This window comes from Dioscorea cayenensis, chromosome 19 (genome assembly GCF_009730915.1).
Source record: "Dioscorea cayenensis subsp. rotundata cultivar TDr96_F1 chromosome 19, TDr96_F1_v2_PseudoChromosome.rev07_lg8_w22 25.fasta, whole genome shotgun sequence".
Lineage (NCBI taxonomy): Eukaryota > Viridiplantae > Streptophyta > Magnoliopsida > Dioscoreales > Dioscoreaceae > Dioscorea > Dioscorea cayenensis.
This window is the reverse complement of record NC_052489.1, coordinates 24,212,929-24,233,202: the sequence shown is the minus strand read 5'-3', so window position 1 is coordinate 24,233,202 and position 20,274 is coordinate 24,212,929. Positions and strand designations below refer to the sequence as shown.

Genomic DNA, 20,274 nt, shown 5'->3' with positions numbered 1-20,274 from the left:
TGGTAATTGAGACATGACAAGTATCGAACTGGACAGGACAACTGGACAACACTCGGTAGATCATAACAAAATTTTTTTTTTATCTCTTCTATTTGATGTAAAATGTACAAGACATTACACTTACTGTTGTTTACAATTGGTAAATTAAACTATAATTGAATCATTTACATAAACATCTCCAATAATTCAAATACATCATGCCAAAGTCCGCTGTTTTCAAGCTAGTGTCTTCATTTTAAATTTAAAGACATTGTTTTAATTTAATTTTTTGAAATTTAATCTTATTAAGATCTGAATCATATCAATATTTAAATAAATATATTGAATATTTAATAAAAATAAAATTAATTACTAAGATTATTATGATAGCAAAATTAAAAAAATATTACATGGCCTAAACTAATTAAATCAGAACGTCTTTTAGGATATAAAGCAATCAATTTAAAAAATGAAGGGAATAATAAGTAAAACAACTCATTAAAACTACGTTCACGAAATATCCGGTGTTTAGTTATGTTCCATCGGCACCGAAAGTGTTATGGGTTGTTGTGCTCTCTTCCCTTTTATCCCATTTTGAATGTAGTCTAATACATATATGGACAATGTATTTATTTAACAAAATTGAGTTTTTAACTAAAAATCCGCCTATTTCAAGGCTTCGAGACAATGATCACGCTATTTCGGAGCTCAATTTCGGGCTTAATAATAATAATAATAATAATAATATTTTATTTTATTTTTTTTTGAGTTTCACAATTGGGGGATCATAATGATCAGTCATGCACCATTCTTCATGTTGAGTCAGCCTCCATTTAGTGGGGCTTAACTAACAAGTGGGAAACTAAAATTTCACATGGGGTTAAAAGCTCTCATTTTGTTTGGATGAAAGAGGCGTGTGATCATGATTGCATTGTGTGTGTGTGTGTGTGTGTGTGTGTGTGTGTGAGAGAGAGAGAGAGAGAGAGGAAGCCATCAGAAAAACCAAGTGAAGAAGAGGAAAAGTGTGAGTTAGGACAAAAAGATCAGATGCCAATACTGTGGATCTTACTCAAATTTTGGGTGGAGGACCTTTACAAGTAACTCTACCTATTTGTTAGGTTTAATCTTTCATTTGATCATTACTTGATGTTTGTTTGCTATCCATGATGATGATGATGTTGCTGCTTGTATCATTGACACTCTCTTAGTGTATGTTTGTTAGCCATTGGGCTTGTAATCCTCTAGTGAGTTAGAGAGAACTCTCATAATCCTTTATTGACATAGTGGAAAAAATTGTTAAGTAGCTTTAGGGTCATGTGGTTTTTCGCCCCTTGATTTAAGGGGGTTTCCACGCTAAATCGTGTGTCTTTGAGTCTTGTTATTGTTTGATATTTCTATTGTATTGATTAGATATAAGTTTTGTACTCAAAGTGGGGAAGAGCAAGAAAATCTAGAAAATTCAAAGGGACAGTGATCATGCTTGGATCGTGTTTATTCCAGAACTTTAATTTTCTTCTAGTGCTACAGTGCATGTGCTACAAGGAAAGGAGCACGGGCATGCTTCACTCCGTGATTATCTCAAAATAATTTGGTTTTAAAGATTTCTTCATGGGCTACAGTAGTATTATAGCTACAATACATTTTCTACAGTGTCTGAGCTACAGTAGCATTGGTACAGTGCCAAATTCACTGGCGTACTTCAAGCAGTGATTTTCTCGGGATAGAGTTTGGTTTCATAACTCTATTTGTAGTGCTACAGTAACCGTTCGCGGTTGCTGCAGTATTTTATTTTATTTTTTAAAAAGAAACTCCGTCTCACACTTCTGATCGTCCAGCTCCTCCTCAACACTACAATATCCTGTAAATCTCCTAATAGCATACCAGCTGCACAGACCAATAACACAGATCATGACTACATTTTAGTAATAAAAAAAAAATCAAGAATGAGTGCATGATATTAAAAACATATCACAACAGTTAATACAAAAAAAAATTATAGTCACATTCTATGTCAGGTGCACGGCATATCACTTTGATTGCATGTATAGCATCATATATGTTGTCGGGAAATGGCCTTTTCATTAAATCACTCTGTGTTATTGAAATCATAACATTAATATAAAGATAGTAAATTTAGCTTCAAACTTTTTTTAGGTGGACATAAAGACTCTATACATAAAATTCAATATCAATAAATTATGAGCTCGGTGGTTTTTATAAATTTTTTTAAAAATATAAAAATAAATAATAATATTTTGAAAGGATAGATAAGTCAATTACTACCCTAAAATTCTATTCAAAATATAATAAATAAATCTATAAATTAATTTTTGAGTCCTTCAACTTTTTGATTCTCTAATCCTCACTTTTCTCCACTAAAGCCGTAGATCCAATTGATCTTGAAGCTCTATAGCCCCCAAGAATTTAAATAAAAGTGAAAAAAAACACAGCCAGACATTTTGGAGAATCCAAATAAAAATTGAAAGGCCAAACAATATATTGTAACAAATATTTTTTTAAAAATATAGTTTTTAATATTTTATATACCAATTTATAAAACTGTCATGTTTTTACAAATATTTTTTATACAAATAATTTTTTTAAACTATATAAATAAATTTGTAAATAATAAAAGGGTGAAACAATAGATTTCTGAAAATATATTTCTTTAATATATATATATATATATTTTTAAAAAATTATATATATATATATTAATTTATAGAAATATTTCACATTTAAAAAGTGGGGCCGCTGGGATCCTTCTTCGCTAGGAGGAACACCCTTGGGCCCAAGAGCACTGCGTTGACCCCTCATCCCTCCGCCAATGACTTCAGCCTTGTTCTTCTCTTCATTCCATTTCTCTTGTTTTTCTTTCTATCATCACCATCTTCTTTTTCTTCTTCTTTATCTTGAGATTCATCTTCTACACGGGTGGGAAGATGGCCGGAGGTTTTGCAGTGTCGGCCGGCTCCGGCAGGCAGTTTGAAGCCAAGATCACTCCCATAGTGATCATGTCCTGCATCATGGCTGCAACTGGAGGCTTGATGTTTGGCTATGATATAGGTGTTTTTGGTGAGAAGAACCTTTTTTTTATATATAATTTAATTTTTAGGATTAATATTATTGTTTTCATTCATGTATGATTGTTTAATGAACATGGGCTACGTGTTTCATTGCTTTTTTAGTTTCATCCATTCTATTTTGATTTTTAAATATTATTATAGTAAAGAAATAGATATTGTGGTATAGTTTAATATAAATCATCACATATTTCAAACTATTTTGATTTTTAAATTTAATAAATTTATTTTGGTTTTTGAAAAGTCTATGTGACATACTTAATTATTAAAAAAAAATCATTAATCTCTCTTCTTTCTGGCCAGAGCCAAAAGAAAAAAACAATGGAAGCCAAACTGTTTCTACGATGTATCTATGAAAAAAATTAATGGCTAATGATTTTAAACTCTTCTTGCAAAAGGGGGGACATCTTTTCCTTTCTTTTTAGCTTGTTTTAATAGGGATAGTATGGTTTGCTTTATCTTTTACCTTTTTCCCTCTAAAAGATAAGAGGGCATCAATTTACATGCCTACTGATCAAAAGTAGGCCATCATATTTTAGTAACTATTATATTTGCTGCCCTACAAAATTAATGTCAAGTCTAACTTATAATTAATTAATGAGCATATATTTTAATGATAACAGGTGGCGTTACATCAATGAATGATTTTCTCCTAAAATTTTTCCCTAAAGTATATAGTAAAGAAAAAGAAAAACACCTAGAGAACAACTACTGCAAATTTGGCAACCAAGGCCTACAACTGTTCACATCGTTGTTCTACTTAGCCGGACTAATAGCCACATTGTTCGCATCCTATACAACTAGAAGGCTTGGCCGCCGGCTAACAATGCTCATCGCCGGAGCATTCTTCATTGCCGGTGTTATTTTCAATGGTTCAGCCCAAAATTTGGCCATGCTCATCGTTGGTCGAATTCTACTTGGTTGCGGTGTTGGCTTTGCTAATCAGGTCAGGCTCAGTTATTAATCACAATCTAATTATTATTTATAATTTTAGGTACATATATAGTTAGTTTCGGAGGAGTGTTAGTGGTGATTTTCACTCAATCTGTCATGTAGAGTAAACACACACTCAATGTAAAATCAAACACACAGGAGAAAAGAAACACATGAATTGGTTACTCATTTCGGTACAACATGCCTACGTCTGGGGGTCGAGCCCGAAGATCAACAATCTAGTAAAAGAGATGAAAAACAATGAATACAACTTTCACACTCATCCTCACAAAGATAAAGAATAACCCTCTCTAGATTGCCGGAGGGCCACTCTCACTCACCCTTACCCAAAGGACTCTCTCCAGTGGTTCATCCTAAATCTCAGAGCATGGTCTTAACGTCCAAGATAACACCTCCCTCTTTTACAATCTCTGCGTCTTCCTAACTTAGACACCTTTCAAAGTTACATTAAAATCCTGTTCTACGTTGAGTACATGTTGGTCTAGTCCGCTAACAAAGTAAGACACAGCATGAATTACATTGTTAACGGAAATAATACTAAGATTATTTAGAAAAGACGATTTTTAAATACATGAAGGAAACCATAGCCACTCGGAAGTAGGGTTGTCAAAAATCTGAATGTGAATTAGCATTTGTGAATTTGAATTGCCCTCCTCAAATTATAGTTGAACTGTAACTGAATCACGACAATGTCATACAGTTTACCAAAAGGGTCGTTGGTGATGTTCAATCGATTTGAAATACAAGGGATTATCTAACTGCCAAACATATAAGCCTCTCTCAACCTATGGTGCAGTAATGAGGAGTCCGGTATGGGAATCCATATTGCACGTAGCCGACAGAGATGTGTATGTGATGATCGCAATTTGTAGATCACACTGTCACCGATGTAGAACCAGACAGGTCACCTGAGAGCCGGAAGAGGGGAAAGGAAATGAACCCGAACACCGCATCCTGACGGGTCTAGTGCCTTAGAGAAATATTTTTTACATTTATCAAGAAACTTTGAATAGCTGGAATCAGGTCCAGCATTGCATAATATAATAGCAGGAACACCACCTGGGATCTGAACAGGTTTCCCGTACTTACAGTTTGACTGCTAGGCTTGATGTGCACCAATTAACTCCTTCAAGTGCTTTAGCTTGAGATACTGAGGAGCGACGTCATCAATCACATTGTACATAACATCATTTCGGAGCGTGTTTGCATTGAAGTCCATGTGGCCACAGATATAGTTATGGGGCCAAAAGACCGAGCCCATGCCGTTTTACCAGTTCTGCTCGGGCCTTCTAATATCAAACTCATTGGCCGATCAATATCAGTCCTAAGAACATAAGTGTATTTTAAGCTAAACCCATATTAGCATTGTTTTTATTAAAGTGAGAGGAAATGAGTCACTCTATAAAAACTGACTTCCCTGCACTTCCAAAGTCCCTGTTTTGTATTAATAGAACTCCACTCAACACCTTTTTTATTCGATTCTATTATCACTTTTTTGACAAATGAACACAAAAAATACTGAAAGTGATATTACTTCCCATGCTTAAAAAATGTAGCAGTTCTCTCACTTTATATCACTTTTTCCATTGAAATAAATGCCCTCTCAATGTCTAATATTGATAGAAAAGTGATATTGTAAAATATATATATATATATATATATATAGACGAGAGACAAGATTGAGTAAAAAAAAAAAGTAAAGCTCATAGGCAAGTTACTAAATATTTATATGTATATTAAACGATTCATATTAATTAATATTATTTAATTATTCTAACTAAATATTTAAATAAGTCCATTTATGTTAATATTTATTTATTATAATTATTTATTTAAATTATTGCTTTTTATTTAATTAAATCTTTACCATAGGTAAAAGTATCATTTTTTTTTAAAAGGTGGATAAACCACTTCAATTAAAACAAGAACAACATACAAATTCCAATCACAAGAAGTGGAACAAAACATATATAAACCAACATAAAAGCACAAAACGAGGCTAAACAACCGCCTCAACCTTCCCCTAGGAACTCAGTCGACTAGTCAGAATGCGAAGATAGCCCTGCATCCGAAATGGATGCTACAACCTGCTCCTCCCACATCGAGCTCAGAAACTCCAAACTGCGCCTGATGGTAGTAGAATGCTCCTCCATCTTTGCTCTCGATCTGCCACTAACTGTAGAAAGCCAGGATAATAATATTCGATCAATCTTCACAATTAGAGCATGAGCAGACATCATAATATCATTAAACATGCAGTCATTTCTAGCAAGCCAAAGATTTCACACAATCGTTTTCCCCACTAAGACCCCTAACTCTCTACAGGCCGGTCTGACAGATAATCTCCAAGCCCCCAAACCAGATGAAGGCAATCTGGCAGATCCGGGAGACCGAGCAAACTATTGAAGTATCTTCACACCTGCTTTGCCAACGGGCACTGCAAGAAGAGATGATCCACCGTCTCAGTCGCCGCATTGCACAAGACACAGGTCGCCGTCGGTAGGCGGTTACATCTTCTGATTTCTAAGTTCTCCAAGGTTAGAATCATGTTTTTTTCCAAGCTAGCCAATTAAAAATGTTTATTTTCTTCGGGCAATTACTTTTCCAGAAAAATTTCGCCAAAGGGCACCGCAGTCCACCATTAGTCAGGAATGTGTAGAATGATTTCACTATGAACACCCCATTCCTAGTAAGACGCCACCTTTTAGAGTCTTCGATCACCCCCTCCTGCACTTGCCTCTGATCCATAAAAGTCTTCACTTCCTTCTCCTACATGAATGGGGACCGTGACAAAAGAAAAAACAGGTCACTAACAGTTCCATTCGGTTCCAAAGATCTACCAAATTCCTCCTTCCAAATATACATCAGTGCTCTACCACTTAACCAGCTATCTTTCCAAAATAGCGTCTCCCTCCCATAGTTAATGTCATGCCCAATGCAACTTCGAAAAGCCGGAAAACAATTTAACACCCCTTTCCAAAAAAAGGAAATTCTCCCCGATTGCCTAGGGAACATATTCCAACGGTCCATACCATAGTTGAACTTAATTACCTCGGCGCCACACCATGAGCGGTCCGACATAAATCTCCACCACCATTTTCCCACTAACGCCTGATTGAAATTATGTAGGTCCAAAATGCCCCAACCCCCTTGGTCGCGGTCACGACAGATATTATGCCAGTTTATGAGTCTGCAGCGCGGATGAATCAAATCCGTCCCAGACCATAGAAAGTCACGTCTAATCCGGTTTATTTCCTTGATAACCCAACAAAGTAAAAGTATCATTTCACCATAAATAGTATTTCCTACATTTCTTTTTAGTTATTACATTTTAGAGGTCTTCTCTGTTTTTTTTTACTTGTCACATTTAAAACTTTGTGCAGTATTAAATAATTTTTTTCAAATTTATCCTTTAATTTAATATACTTGTACAATTTTCAATAAATCATAATCAACTAAATATTAAATTTTATACTCCACTAGTGGAGTTTTAAATAAGGGTAGTTTTGGAAAATAATGGATTTTTTTATAAAATATAGGCAATCAACTAACTTTACCTAACTTTTCTTAATCGGTGTAAATTATGTAAATATGACAAGTAAAAAGGAACGGAGGAAGTATTCATTACTCCCCATTCTCCGTAATTTTGGGATAGTTCAATTCTTTAACGGTAAATAATTACATTATCTACATAACTTATTTTCATTCTAATAGTTATGTATTCAAATATAGGATTATATTAGTGTATATAATCAATGTCATTCATATGGTAGCCATTCTTTGGATCCAAACACCCTAAAGGTTAGCCGTCTAATATACATATTTTACTATACTCACATCATGAAAAAGCTGACCCCTCCTTTAAATGTACTGCATGTAAATTACAAAATGCACTTGGCAGGCTGTCCCTTTATTCCTATCAGAGATTGCTCCAACAAGAATCCGTGGGGGTCTCAACATCTTGTTTCAGCTCAATGTCACTATCGGCATTCTCCTTGGCAACCTCATCAACTATAGAACCAATAAGTCAGTCACATTCATAGAATTCTTATTGTTATCAATGAAATTAAATTAAATGTATAACAATTACTAATGGATCAATGCATATAGGATACACCCGTGGGGATGGAGACTATCACTGGCACTTGCCGGAATCCCAGCTCTTCTATTGACGGTAGGCTCACTGTTAGTGGTCGACACGCCTAACAGTCTAATTGAGCGGGGCAAGCTCGAGGAAGGCAAGGCCGTGCTCAAGCGCATTCGCGGGATAAACAATGTTGAGCCTGAGTTCAATGAGATCCTTGAGGCCAGCCGCATTGCCCAACAGGTCAAGCATCCTTACCGTAACCTTCTCCAGCGACGCTATCGCCCCCAACTCATTGTCGCCATCTTTCTTCAGGTACTGCTAACCTGCAATCGTTAATGTATATATAAAACATATTTCAAAAGTATGAAATCCGTTGATTTGTTGGTTTCTCAAATGCAATGCTTGCAGATCTTCCAGCAATTCGCTGGCATCAACAATATCATCTTCTATACGCCTGTGCTGTTCAAAACACTGGGATTCGCAGCTGTGATCATTCAAATAGTGAATGTGTTGTCCACTGTTGTGTCGATTTACTTCGTGGACAAAGTGGGCCGGCGTGCGTTGCTCTTAGAGGCTGGTGTGCAAATGTTCCTCTCTGAAGTGATCATTGCTGTGGTCTTCAGCATCAAAGTGACTGACCATTCAGACAACTTAAGCCATGGCTACGCCATCCTGGTTGTGGTCATGGTCTGCGTCTTTGTGTCATCCTTCGCGTGGTCATGGGGGCCTCTCGGATGGCTCATCCCCAGTGAGATATTTCCACTGGAGGTGCGTCCGGCCGGGCAGAGTGTGGCTGTATGCGTGAACCTTCTCTCCACCTTTGCCATTGCTCAGGCTTTTCTCCCAATGCTTTGCCAATTAAAGTCCGGCATCTTCATATTATTTGCTGGTTGGGTCGTAGTCATGTCCATCTTTGTCCTCTTCTTCCTCCCCGAGACTAAGAATATACCGATTGAGGAGATAACCGAAAGAGTCTGGAAGCAGCACTGGTTCTGGAAGCGCTATGTTGATGATGATGATCCATTAAGATGGGCCTAAGAACTACAGCAATGGCGCTACTGAACTGCAGCCTTAGTTTGTTCTGCTTATAGTTATAGTTGTCTCATTCTATCTCAGATGGACATGGCCTCTGTCCCTCACAGTCCCATAGTTATATTAGACATGCGCTTTGTTCTGACAGTACTGGAAACTATTAACAGAGGAAAACCAACTTATATTAATGTGATACAGCAGAAAATCATCACATCCAAAAGACAATTAACAGAGGAAATGGCAATTGCAACAGTCATAAAACATAATATTAAATGCTATCCACTTAATCCAAACGCAAAGAACGGCTAATAGTTTCTAATTGAAAATAAATAAATCAGTTTCTTAAGCTAAAACTTTCAAATGTTAAGAATCTTGGAGATTTTCAATGGATGGAGAAAATGCTCTCAAGAATCCGATAAGGGCTTTCGGACCAAAAAGAAATACATTGGTGTGAAGATCTCCTTCCTGCCAAATCAAATATATTTTTTGTGAGCAGTTTTCAGGTAACACACAACTTAATAAGCATGCGAGACCGAAAATTAACACACCTTCCACCTTCCACAAGTCCTTCAGCAGCTTTCTCTAAGAAGGATGAAACCCGTTCACTTCCTGCGGGCGCAAGACCCACGTACTCTAGTGTTTTGACCTGCAGTTCACAAATCAAATTTTAGTACACTAAACAAACAAGCACAACCGACCTCGGAGAGTGCACAAGCTCAAATGTACCATGGTTCTTGTTACGAAACGTCCGAATGCTGTCAAACGGAAGCTAGTTATGGAGAACCGACTAGTATCGAGAGGCAGATACCAAGTCACTGGTGAGTCTGCTGCGAGATCCTTCTCCCATATAACCTGTAAGACACCAATCATTTACAGTGTGCTAAGCTAGCGTTTAGTAATTCAGACAAGATAACAAGCATCAAACTAGACCTGACAACACTCAGCAGAAATAACAAGATTTTTCTTCATCTCTACTATTCTATATAAAATGGACAAAACAAAACACTACACTTACTGATGTTTACAATTAATAAATTAAGCAATGATAGAATAATTTACAAATATATATCCAATAATTCAAATACTCATATGCGTTTATTGTTTCCTACTGTTTTCATTTTAAATTTCTAAACATTGTTTTAATTTACTATTTGAATTACCTTTTAGTCAATTTAATTTCTTCAAGATTTGAATCATATCAAATACTAAATATTTAATAAAAACTAATCCAATAGCCAAGATTATTATCATAGCCAAAAAAAAATTACATAATTATTACTAGACTAATTAAATCATAACATCATTTAGGATATAAAGCCATTAATTTAAAAGATGAAGGGTATAAATGAGTATAACAACTCATTAAAACTATGTTCAAGACAAAAATCTGGTTCTTAGTTATGTTCCACAAGCACCAAAAGTGTTATGGTTTGTTGTATTCCCATTTATCAGTCATTCCAAATGCAGCCTAATACAAATATCAAGATTGTTGCCAATGGATTTAATTAACAAAGTTAAGTTTTTACCTCAAAACCAGCCTGTTTCAAGGCTTCGAGACACTGAGCTGTTGATCTCACATCTGGTAGGCCGTTGCCGAGCTCAATTTCGGCCTTAATTTTTTTATGAGTTTCATTATTGGGATCATAATGATCAGTCATGCACCATTCATAGGCAGCAAAACACTGGCCAGGCTTCAATACTCTGTAAATTTCCTTATAGCATCCCATCTGCACAGACCAGTAACACAGATCATGAATACATTTCAGAAATTAAAAAAAAAATCAAGAATGACCATGTGATATTAAAAACATATCACAACAGTTAATACCAAAAAATATATATATAATCACATACTGCATCAGGTGCATGGCATGTGGCTTCGATTGCATACACGGCATCATATGTGTTGTCAGGGAATGACATTTTCATGAAATCACCCTGCATTATGGGAAATAATAACATTAATATGAGGATAGTAAAATTTGTTTGTCCATCTCTGAGTATAACAAATCGTCAGATGGTAATTGTACCTTGACAAAGTCGCAAGTGTTGTCCAAACCAGCCACACGGTTTAATTCCTATTGAAATTGCGATCATCTAAGTTTTAAAATCTCACAGTTTCAAACAATGGAAACTTGGTGCTAAAGCTTTGCAATGTCAAGAAGAGAGTGAAGGCACTTACTATTCCCCTTGATATCTGGTATTCATTGTTATTCAATCCGATAATAGATGTTGAGCTGCATTTAATGGATAAATATACCCGTTAACAGCCATTGTAATTCAACTTAGTTTGCTTAAAATTCCAACAAGAGGTCCAATGTAGTTAATTTTGGCATTCTCATCTTTGTTATTCCATATCCCTACTGAATACTGAAGCTTCAAATATTAAGAATTACAAATACAACTAAAACAGGGAAGGGGAAATGTTGAAAGGCTTTCTCCATAAAAGTTTCTTATTTGACACTGAAAAATGATGCATGATACAGTAAAAGAAAGAGATTCTTCATTCTGACAATTTTCATACAAAAACATTCGGCAGTCATCACATCCGAATGTTTCAACTCAGTGTGTTTTCTTACATAAACCACTATCAGAAGTGATCATCAAGAGATGTGCCTTAGGATATAGCTTGACAATTCAAAAGACAAAAATTTTCATGTAAAGGTTCAGTGAGACAGTGCAAAGTTAGGAAAAAGATGGGGATTACCTAAATCTTGCAATTTCTCGTAGAGGTCCACCAATCCCACATCCCACATCCAACACCTAAAATAACAATGCAACAAGGTAAAAAAGTTATTCGAGTATCAACACATGACGCAAGCTCAAAACGATACGTAAATGCCAAAACAACAAAATAAACAAAAAGAATTACGAACCTTCATTCCTCTTTTCAAGCCCAACTGCAGGGCAAGAAAGTGTTCATGACGCTTAATACTCTCACGTAAAGACTCTCCCACCCATCTTCAAAAGTTCAAACTTTAACATGAATAACTTCATTTTCATTGTCAAAACAGAACAGTGCATCATTATCATGATCACATTTACCTTCAAAACAATAAATTTCTAAAATTTTACGGTCTGGAACTTACCTGTGAGCAAAGTGAAAAGACTCCCCCCAACCAAATTCATAGAAGCTGGTGGCCAGGTCATAGTATTTATTTACCTGAGGCACCATATGATTGACTCCGCATATCAGAATAAGACACTAAATTTCATATTGATGAAAAGAAAATTGAAAAGCAGATATATTTTACGGTGAAACATAGTCCAGGAGAAGAGGTTTATAATTCTTTTCTCACCATATCACTGTAGTTTGTTTTCCGGGTTTCCTCATCCCCTCCAAAACAGACATGATATTTCTCATACCTAGTTGACAAACAAAAAACCATGAACAACTTTACAAAATTATTTCATTGTGGCAATTAGCAGTTCTTGCTTCTTGATACAGCTAAGAATTTTATTTCATAAAAAAAATGATTAGGAAGAGTGGAGACACTGCTTATCCGGAGTTGGGAGTAACAAAAGCATGTGCTTCAAAGAAAGGGCCAGCTAGAAAGATTCCAGTGAGCAATCTCATAGAAGAAACGGGAGATGCATATAGAATATAATTATTGATAGAGATTGCTAGAAAAATACAAAGCGTTGCTAGTTCAAAAGATCCATAATATAACTGATTACATAATAATGCACAACACTGAACAATAACAATTGAATAAAGCACATTTTTCATGAAGATGATACTTAAATGTAAAGGTTGATCAGTTAGATGTCCATGCATTAATGGTAGATAGAACACATGAGTTCTGACAAGAGGGACAAACGTTTCTGGCTGTATTTCATATCTTGAAATAACCAGTAAAATGGCATGTGAACATTGAAGATTTGCATGAGTTTAGAACAGAAAAGATTATGTTAACTTTATAGATATAAAACCATTGTTTCATACTTCAAATCTATAGATTACACATCAATCAATAATGGAATATTAAAATACTAGTATAAAAAAGAGAATTTTAAAAAGTTTATGTAAGCATTTCTCTATTCTAACTAATGTTTAAGGGAAAGACATTCTTGAGAATTCAAACTCCAACATAGTCTGTAAGCTGCAGCCCTGGCAAAAGAATTAGGATCCACATTATAGCTTCCTTTTTACTGTCACAAACATATATAATGACAGAAGCTAGTGAAAGACCACGAGAAGGCTTCAGGATTATTATAATATAAGTATTGCGAGGACATTAGCTATTCCTGAAACAGGGAATTCCAAGATTGTTAACTACACTTGGAGAAATCTTCAGATCAAACCTCCAATTTCAACATCTGAAAATGATAGGGTTAAACTAAACCATCAAACATCAAAACATCAGCAGTACATAGATCATTCAAGTGAAATTAATTTGTTAAGACAAAAGGCCTCATCTTCATGTACTTTTAAACATCGCCACAAATTTTTGAAGCATGAACATTCAATCTCTCAACAAAGATCTTAACAAACAGATAAGCTTTTTGAAGCCATAAATGGAAAAAAAATTGAAGCCATTAATGAATCTAAAAGTGAAACAAAAAAAGAAGAGAAACAAAGGAAAGAGGAAGGACAAAGAAAAAAGCATTACTGTTCAACAGCCGATTGAACTTCCTTCTTGTTGATCTTTCCACCCACTCCAGTGGCAAGATCCAGAGCTCCAGACTTCGACATTCTCCAATCCCACCGTCAAAAAAAAATCTGCCAAAAAAAAAAAACGTCTTTTTATCATAAAAAGGAGAGAGCAAAAAAGAGCACCTCTTACAATCAATGAAAGGAACAAAAATCAAATAAGATCGAATAGAAAATTACAGACAAAGAGGAAATACGAAGAGGAGAGCAATGACAACAGAAGAAAGATATCAAAGGTAAAAGCCGAGAGACAACTGTAAAAGTAGAAAGCCGATCTTCTATTGAGGAAAAGGAATGGCACGCGCACTATCTAAAAAGGACCAAAAGTTCAAAAAGGCCGATGAATAGCACGAATACCAGCAAAAACATCACATAAATCAAAGTAGCCTTACTTCTTTTTCTCAAAAAGGGACTTTTCCCTGTTTTTAAAGAAAAAAAAATGGATTTTTGAAGGCCAGGGATTTAATTTAACAACAATGCGCACTAGAAAAACACAGCAACAGAGAAACAAGATGGAGAGAAGGACTCACACTCTACCTTCGCGAAAGAGAAGTATGGAAGAAGAGAAAGTTTGGATTTTTATGAGAGAGAGAGCGAAGGGTATAAATATAATACGGAATAAAAGGGAAATCAGGGGTTGAGATCCCTGGTTTATAGAACCGATGAGCTGGTTCCAAATGAACAGCACATAAATGACAAAGCTTGCCAGCAAACGCATTCCTGAGCTTATCAATTCAAACCTTTTTCCCTGGCAACTATCGTTGGGTTCAGGATTAACATCAAAATTTGAATTTTTTTTTTTTTTTTCCTCTATTCTACTAAAAAAAAGCTGTGAACTTTTTCTGGTTGTCTAGCTTTCATGTGGCTGGATTCCTCTTTCTAATTCTTTGTGTATCAGTACTCAGTAGTGACCAATCACCATTAATGGATGTTACTTAGAGGTGTCTTTTTCTATGGATCTTTTCATGCAAGCATGTCCCTACATTATCTGCTATGATGAAAACTTTGCAGTAAAATCTATGAAGAGTGTTTTGCTTGTAAAAATTTTAACTTGAGATGTGAAATACCTCAAAGGCTTGCCTCACCTTCTTGGCTTCTCCCCTCTCCTTTCTCTCTGAGCCCATTGTTTATTGTATATATATGGAGTACATAAATTTAAATATCATTAATTAGTCAGTTAATGCAATCATGTGGTTTACAAAGCAAATGGCACTTGTGGCCCGCTTGGCTTGTCAGGCTTTCTGTTGAGGAACAAGTATATTGGGGAAAATAATTTTTTAATTATTATTTAATTATAAAATGTTTTTTTTATATATATCATTACGTGCATAATCACATATATTATATTATTCATATTTAATCATATATTTTACTCCTCATCTTTTTTGCCTTATCCATTTTAACTAAATTATTATATAGATTAAAATATCAATTAAAATTAGTTAATAATCTAAAATTTATAAAAAATATATTAATTTTCCAATAAAGTAATGCTATTTTTACCGGATAGATTTTCCGAATGACGTGGATGCTCACATCTTCATCCATGTCATTTTTTTATATAAAATTTAAATTTAAACCTTAAAAATCCTTAAAATTTTAATTTTAAAAAAAATTATAAAATTATATTTAAAATCTTAAACCCAAATACTACAAAATCTATACCCTAAAAATCTAAAAACTTAACCCTAAATAATAAATACTAAACCCTAAATCCTTTGCCCTAAATAATAAATACTAAACCCTAAATCCTTTGCCCTAAACTCTAAACTGGAAAACACAATGTGTTTTCCAGTTTAGGGTTTAGGACGTGGGTTTTCGGTTTATCAAGTTTTTATCTATTACGATTAAATGTTTAAATTTAGGATTTAAATAATAAAAAAAATTATTTTTTTTTATAAAAAAAAAGAAGATAAAGAAGGAATGACGTGGATGCATGGATGCCAACTTAGCATCCACATCATTCGGGAAACCTATTCAAAAAATCTATTCGGTAAAAATATCATTACTCTTTTCAATATTATCTTTATTTAAACTACTCCTATGTTTAAAAAAAATATGTAGTTTAATATAATTTATTTAAAATTATAAAAACTACAGTAAATTTGAAAAAAAAAAATATTTAATGCTTTACAAATTCTTAAATAAATAAGTAAAAACATTATAGATAAAAAAGATTGTATGGAGTATTTTATTGCTAGGTTGTTGTATTGTATAAAAAAAATATTGATAGAATTATTAAATTGAAATTTGAGTATATCTTAAAATAGTTCATAAATAAGTTCTCAAATATATATATATATAATATAATTTTTTATTTTTTATTTATTTATTTACACATGTTGTATTGCTGGTCGTTGATAGAGTGGTTGTCTTGATCAAACACCGACAGTTATAGCTGATCAAAAACATGAAGTGGACCACCGGAAAAGTTATAAACTTTTTATTTAAAAAAAATTATTAAAAAAAAAAGATAAATTATAAATCCATTAAAAAAATATGGATAAAAAAAATAAAACAAACCAAAAAAACAGCTAAACAAACAACAGATAAGAACGACCAAAACACTTGGGGTCACATGACAAAAAGACAACACGACAAAAACAAAAAAAACAAAATGCAATAACAACAACACGACCAAAACGAAAGAAGAAGCCTGAAGCTATAAGAGGGGAGGGGGTAATTAGAGAGGCACCATAGAAGCTTGCAAGTCGGCAGAGTTCCTGGAGGTTGCAAAACTAAGGCTACACCTGATCATGAGTAGAGACTCTGCTAGATAAAGCTTGGCCGAGTCAGAGGTTGCATTGATCTAAGCAATTAGAAAATAATCAATCTTATCAATAATAATAAAAACATTTATAACATTAAAAGGAAAAATGTGATTGCTGTGTTCCGCTTAAATGACACGATTTTAAAGGTGAAAAATTGAGAGAATATATAAAGAGGGGGGGGAGCATGGGGACGGTGCATCCTAGCTTTTCAAGATTTTAATGATGCCTTCTTGGGTAAATGGTAATAGAAGTCATTTTCATCAATTAGCTTCAAAGATTAGTTTTTGGGATTTTTCCCTCCACTCCCCTTTTCTCAATAAAATCTTTTTTTTCTAACGTGAGATCCTTAATTGTCTTCCCGCCTCTCAAATCAATATCTTATTTGCCATCAAAGATAGTTTTGCACCCTTGTTTGGCACTATTGCTAATTAGAAAGCAAAGTCCCCAAAGACATTTGGCATGACTTATTTCTCTCCTAGTCATTTCCCTGAAATCTGTGTGCATGATTTTCAACATATGCTTATCTCATTCATTAATGAAAGACTTGCAAATCTTCATGCAAGTTTACTAAGATTTTGTCTGATGGAATGGACTACAAAGTGTGGTGCTGGACTAAATAGACCCATTTTTTGCCATATTTTCATTTGCACTGCACTGTCTCATTCTTTGATTAATACTAAAACTAATCATAGATTGTTAGCCTGGATTCTTACAGCTCTAGAGAAAGAAAAATCTAAATTAGAGCAGGCAATCCTAACAATCAAATGAAGTCTCAAATTTTATGGGTTCTTTTAGCTCTTGGCCCAGAGAGTCTGTCAATCAATCAGTTATTGTTGGGTTCATAACCCCATTCTCGAATCTCCTCTCATGATACTAACATTGCTTGACACTTTTGTGCAACCTTTATAGTTTTTCCTTTTTATTTGTTTGCCCCCTGATCCATTCTTTATTCTCCTGTCTCGCTTCTTATCCTATGTGCTCTCCTTTTCTATTTATCCCTCAACTCTTTCTCTAAGTTCTAATAAATTGTAGTTCATCCTTCTTATTTTTTATTTTTTATTTTTTTTAAAAAAAAATTGAAGAGAATAATGTGTGTTTTGAAAAGTCTTGCACTTGAGAAGTTTCTATAAAAAAATGTTCGTTTATTACATGGACTAGTGTTGATGTGGTTGAAACCAGATAATCAATCAATTATTGATTAAATATCCTTTAATTTTCTAACACTTTTCAACATGAATCATGACCACATGTTTCCCACTTCCCACTTCCCACTTCCTATCTCCAAATATCCTTTATCCATCCATGTGTAATGTATAATTAATAATGGCACAAGTCTGTTGATGGTGGTCCAAAGGAGGAAAATGGAGAAAGAGCATGGAGCAAGGTGATCAACATGGCAAGCATGTGGCCTCGTCACACCAACTGGCCGGCCATGTTGGTCTCTGCTGTGTTCTTCCACTCCACGTGCTGTGCATGTTTCAGGCACCAATCACACGTCTCTGATCCACCTTCCATTCTTGTTTGGGGATAAAGTTTCATTCTCTCTTTTGTTTATTCAAAGTATCACAAGAATTAACAATCACGTCTCTAAACAAAAAAAAATAAAAAAATAAAAGAGTTGAGAACATTCAATAGAACTCCTTGTTGTCAAGCATGAGAGAAGCATGATACTGCTGCACCCTTTGAAGCAGTTCATACTTATAATTCAAACATAAACAACTGTGTACTGTTAGTGATCTATTTTATATTCTTGTTTGGGGATAAAGTTTTTATTCTTTGTTTTGTTTGTCTAAAGTATCACAAGAATTAACAATCAAACAAAATGTTTCTGAACTTTTAACAGAACTCCTTGTTGTGAAGCATGAGAGTAGCATGATAGTGCACCCTTTGAAGCATTCTATACTTACAATTCAAACACAACCAAACCAACTCTATATTGCTAGTGATTAACATTAATATTAACATATATATATATATATATATACACTGATCAGAATCTATGGAGATGGAAACAGAGCATTTCCTGGTCGTTTCTTGACCCAGGATGCCATTTCACTGAAGCTGACTTGTGTCTTCCTCCGTGGGAATATGTGCTGAGGAGTTCATCACCTTCAGTGATCTTCTGATAGTGGAATTCCTTTATACCAGATTCAGTGCATGAAAATGAGGACTTGTTTTCCTGCTCTTGATTTCTCTTGAGAGAAGAACCTGCCACCTGCTTCTCTAGTCTCTCCATCAGCTCAGTCTGTTTGCTTTGTTCACCTTTACCACCACTCTCAAATTTATAGTCACTGCTTAATTTTTAGATAATGTAATTTGGATTTCTGCTCCAAAACGCAACTGTTATCTAGTCTCTATGGCTAAGTTTTGTGTGGCTATTATTCAGATACTGCTGCACACTCTGTACTTTATAGACCAAAAAAAAAAAAAGTAGGCTCTTTTCCAGTGAATATCAGGTGTGGCTAAAAGTCTATCAACTCATTATCCTACTTGTGATTTCTCCTAGAATGTCAGTAAAACCTTTTTACTTTCATCTGTTATTCACACAAAAAAAACTTTGTATGTTTTTGGTGGAACGTGAAAGTCATGGAGATTGGAGTTTGTATCCAAACTTATCTTTTCTGTTCAACTCTTGCCAGCTAGATGAAAAATATAGTCATTACCAAGACAAAAGTGAGTAGGTCCACCATTGCCACCTCACAAAGATATTTCTTTGAAGGCAAAAACACTAGTGATATGATAACAAGTTTTTATATCTTCTTCAATATCCATCTGAATCTCTTATTAACAATGGCAATGGTTACTCTCTCCTTCAACTGTAACCCTTTCAAAAACAAACAACAAAACTCTGATCACCTTCTCTCTTGTAGATCCATCAGCTCAAAGACCACAATTATAAGAAGCTCTGTGTCTTTTAGGAGTCCTGCTCCTCCTGGCCCTGGAGAAGATAAGAAAGAAAAAGCAGAAGATGAGGAAAACAAAGGGGTTGAGAAGAAGATGAAGAAGAAAGGGTTGAGTTTAGCACAGCATGTCATATATGGAGAAGTTGAGAAGCTTGGAAAGGGTTTGAAGGAGTGTTTGAGGCCAAAACAAAAGGGAGACTGGAAGGACTTGTTTCTCATGAGTTTCTCTTTTGCTGTTTATGTCTATATTTCTCAGAAGATAGTTTGTGCTTATTGTGCTTGGACGGCCATGCACTAGCTTTTCTTTTTCTCTTGTTTTTTTTTTATTGTTAATATGTACATCAGTTTGAGTTTTTTTTTTAAATGTGATTTAAATAATATATGGCTTATAGATTAAATGGAGAAAAAATAAATAAATCTTCTTGTTGTTGATGATGATGTTTTGAAAAATTGGAGATATTGAGATCTAATTGAGTACCTTCATGTGACATGAGATTAAATGGAGAAAAAATAAATAAATCTTGTTGTTGTTGATGATGATGTTTTGAAAAATTGGAGATATTGAGATCTAATTGGAGATATTGAGATCTAACTGAGTACCTTCATGTGACATGAGATTAAATGGAGAATAAATAAATAAATCTTGTTGTTGTTGATGATGATGTTTTGAAAAATTGGAGATATTGAGATCTAATTGAGTACCTTCATTTTGCATGAGATTAAATGGAGAAAAAATAAATAAATCTTGTTGTTGTTGATGATGATGTTTTGAAAAATTGGAGATATTGAGATCTAATTGAGTACCTTCATG

General features: G+C 34.4%; 3 protein-coding genes across 8 annotated transcripts; 2 read left to right on the top strand and 1 right to left on the bottom strand.

The window, feature by feature from the left end:
• Nucleotides 1–2,796: 2,796 nt before the first annotated feature.
• LOC120249702 (sugar transport protein MST4-like) lies at nucleotides 2,797–9,255 on the top strand. Its single transcript, XM_039258301.1, has 5 exons — nucleotides 2,797–3,054; nucleotides 3,686–4,008; nucleotides 7,918–8,042; nucleotides 8,127–8,415; nucleotides 8,512–9,255. Exons 1-5 carry the CDS (start codon nucleotides 2,922–2,924, stop codon nucleotides 9,139–9,141), a joined length of 1,500 nt encoding a protein of 499 aa, XP_039114235.1. The 5' UTR covers nucleotides 2,797–2,921; the 3' UTR covers nucleotides 9,142–9,255.
• Nucleotides 9,256–9,434: 179 nt separating this feature from the next.
• On the bottom strand, nucleotides 9,435–14,875 carry LOC120249703 (cycloartenol-C-24-methyltransferase 1-like). 6 transcript variants are annotated; one of them, XM_039258305.1, is made up of 13 exons: nucleotides 14,857–14,875; nucleotides 13,749–13,858; nucleotides 12,435–12,501; nucleotides 12,225–12,298; nucleotides 12,012–12,096; nucleotides 11,843–11,898; nucleotides 11,318–11,372; nucleotides 11,166–11,213; nucleotides 10,990–11,073; nucleotides 10,662–10,862; nucleotides 9,862–9,987; nucleotides 9,684–9,781; nucleotides 9,435–9,600 (listed from the first exon to the last, which is right to left on the bottom strand). In XM_039258305.1, exons 2-13 carry the CDS (start codon nucleotides 13,829–13,831, stop codon nucleotides 9,540–9,542), a joined length of 1,038 nt encoding a protein of 345 aa, XP_039114239.1. In that variant the 5' UTR covers nucleotides 13,832–13,858; nucleotides 14,857–14,875; the 3' UTR covers nucleotides 9,435–9,539. The 6 variants fall into 6 exon arrangements, with proteins under 6 accessions (XP_039114239.1, XP_039114240.1, XP_039114236.1 ...); XM_039258306.1 differs by lacking the exon at nucleotides 14,857–14,875 and adding an exon at nucleotides 14,530–14,649; XM_039258302.1 differs by lacking the exon at nucleotides 14,857–14,875 and adding an exon at nucleotides 14,320–14,523.
• A 4,436-nt stretch (nucleotides 14,876–19,311) lies between these two features.
• LOC120250193 lies at nucleotides 19,312–19,827 on the top strand. The gene has a single exon (XM_039258984.1). It carries the CDS (start codon nucleotides 19,351–19,353, stop codon nucleotides 19,759–19,761), a length of 411 nt encoding a protein of 136 aa, XP_039114918.1. The 5' UTR covers nucleotides 19,312–19,350; the 3' UTR covers nucleotides 19,762–19,827.
• The last annotated feature ends 447 nt before the right edge of the window (nucleotides 19,828–20,274 follow it).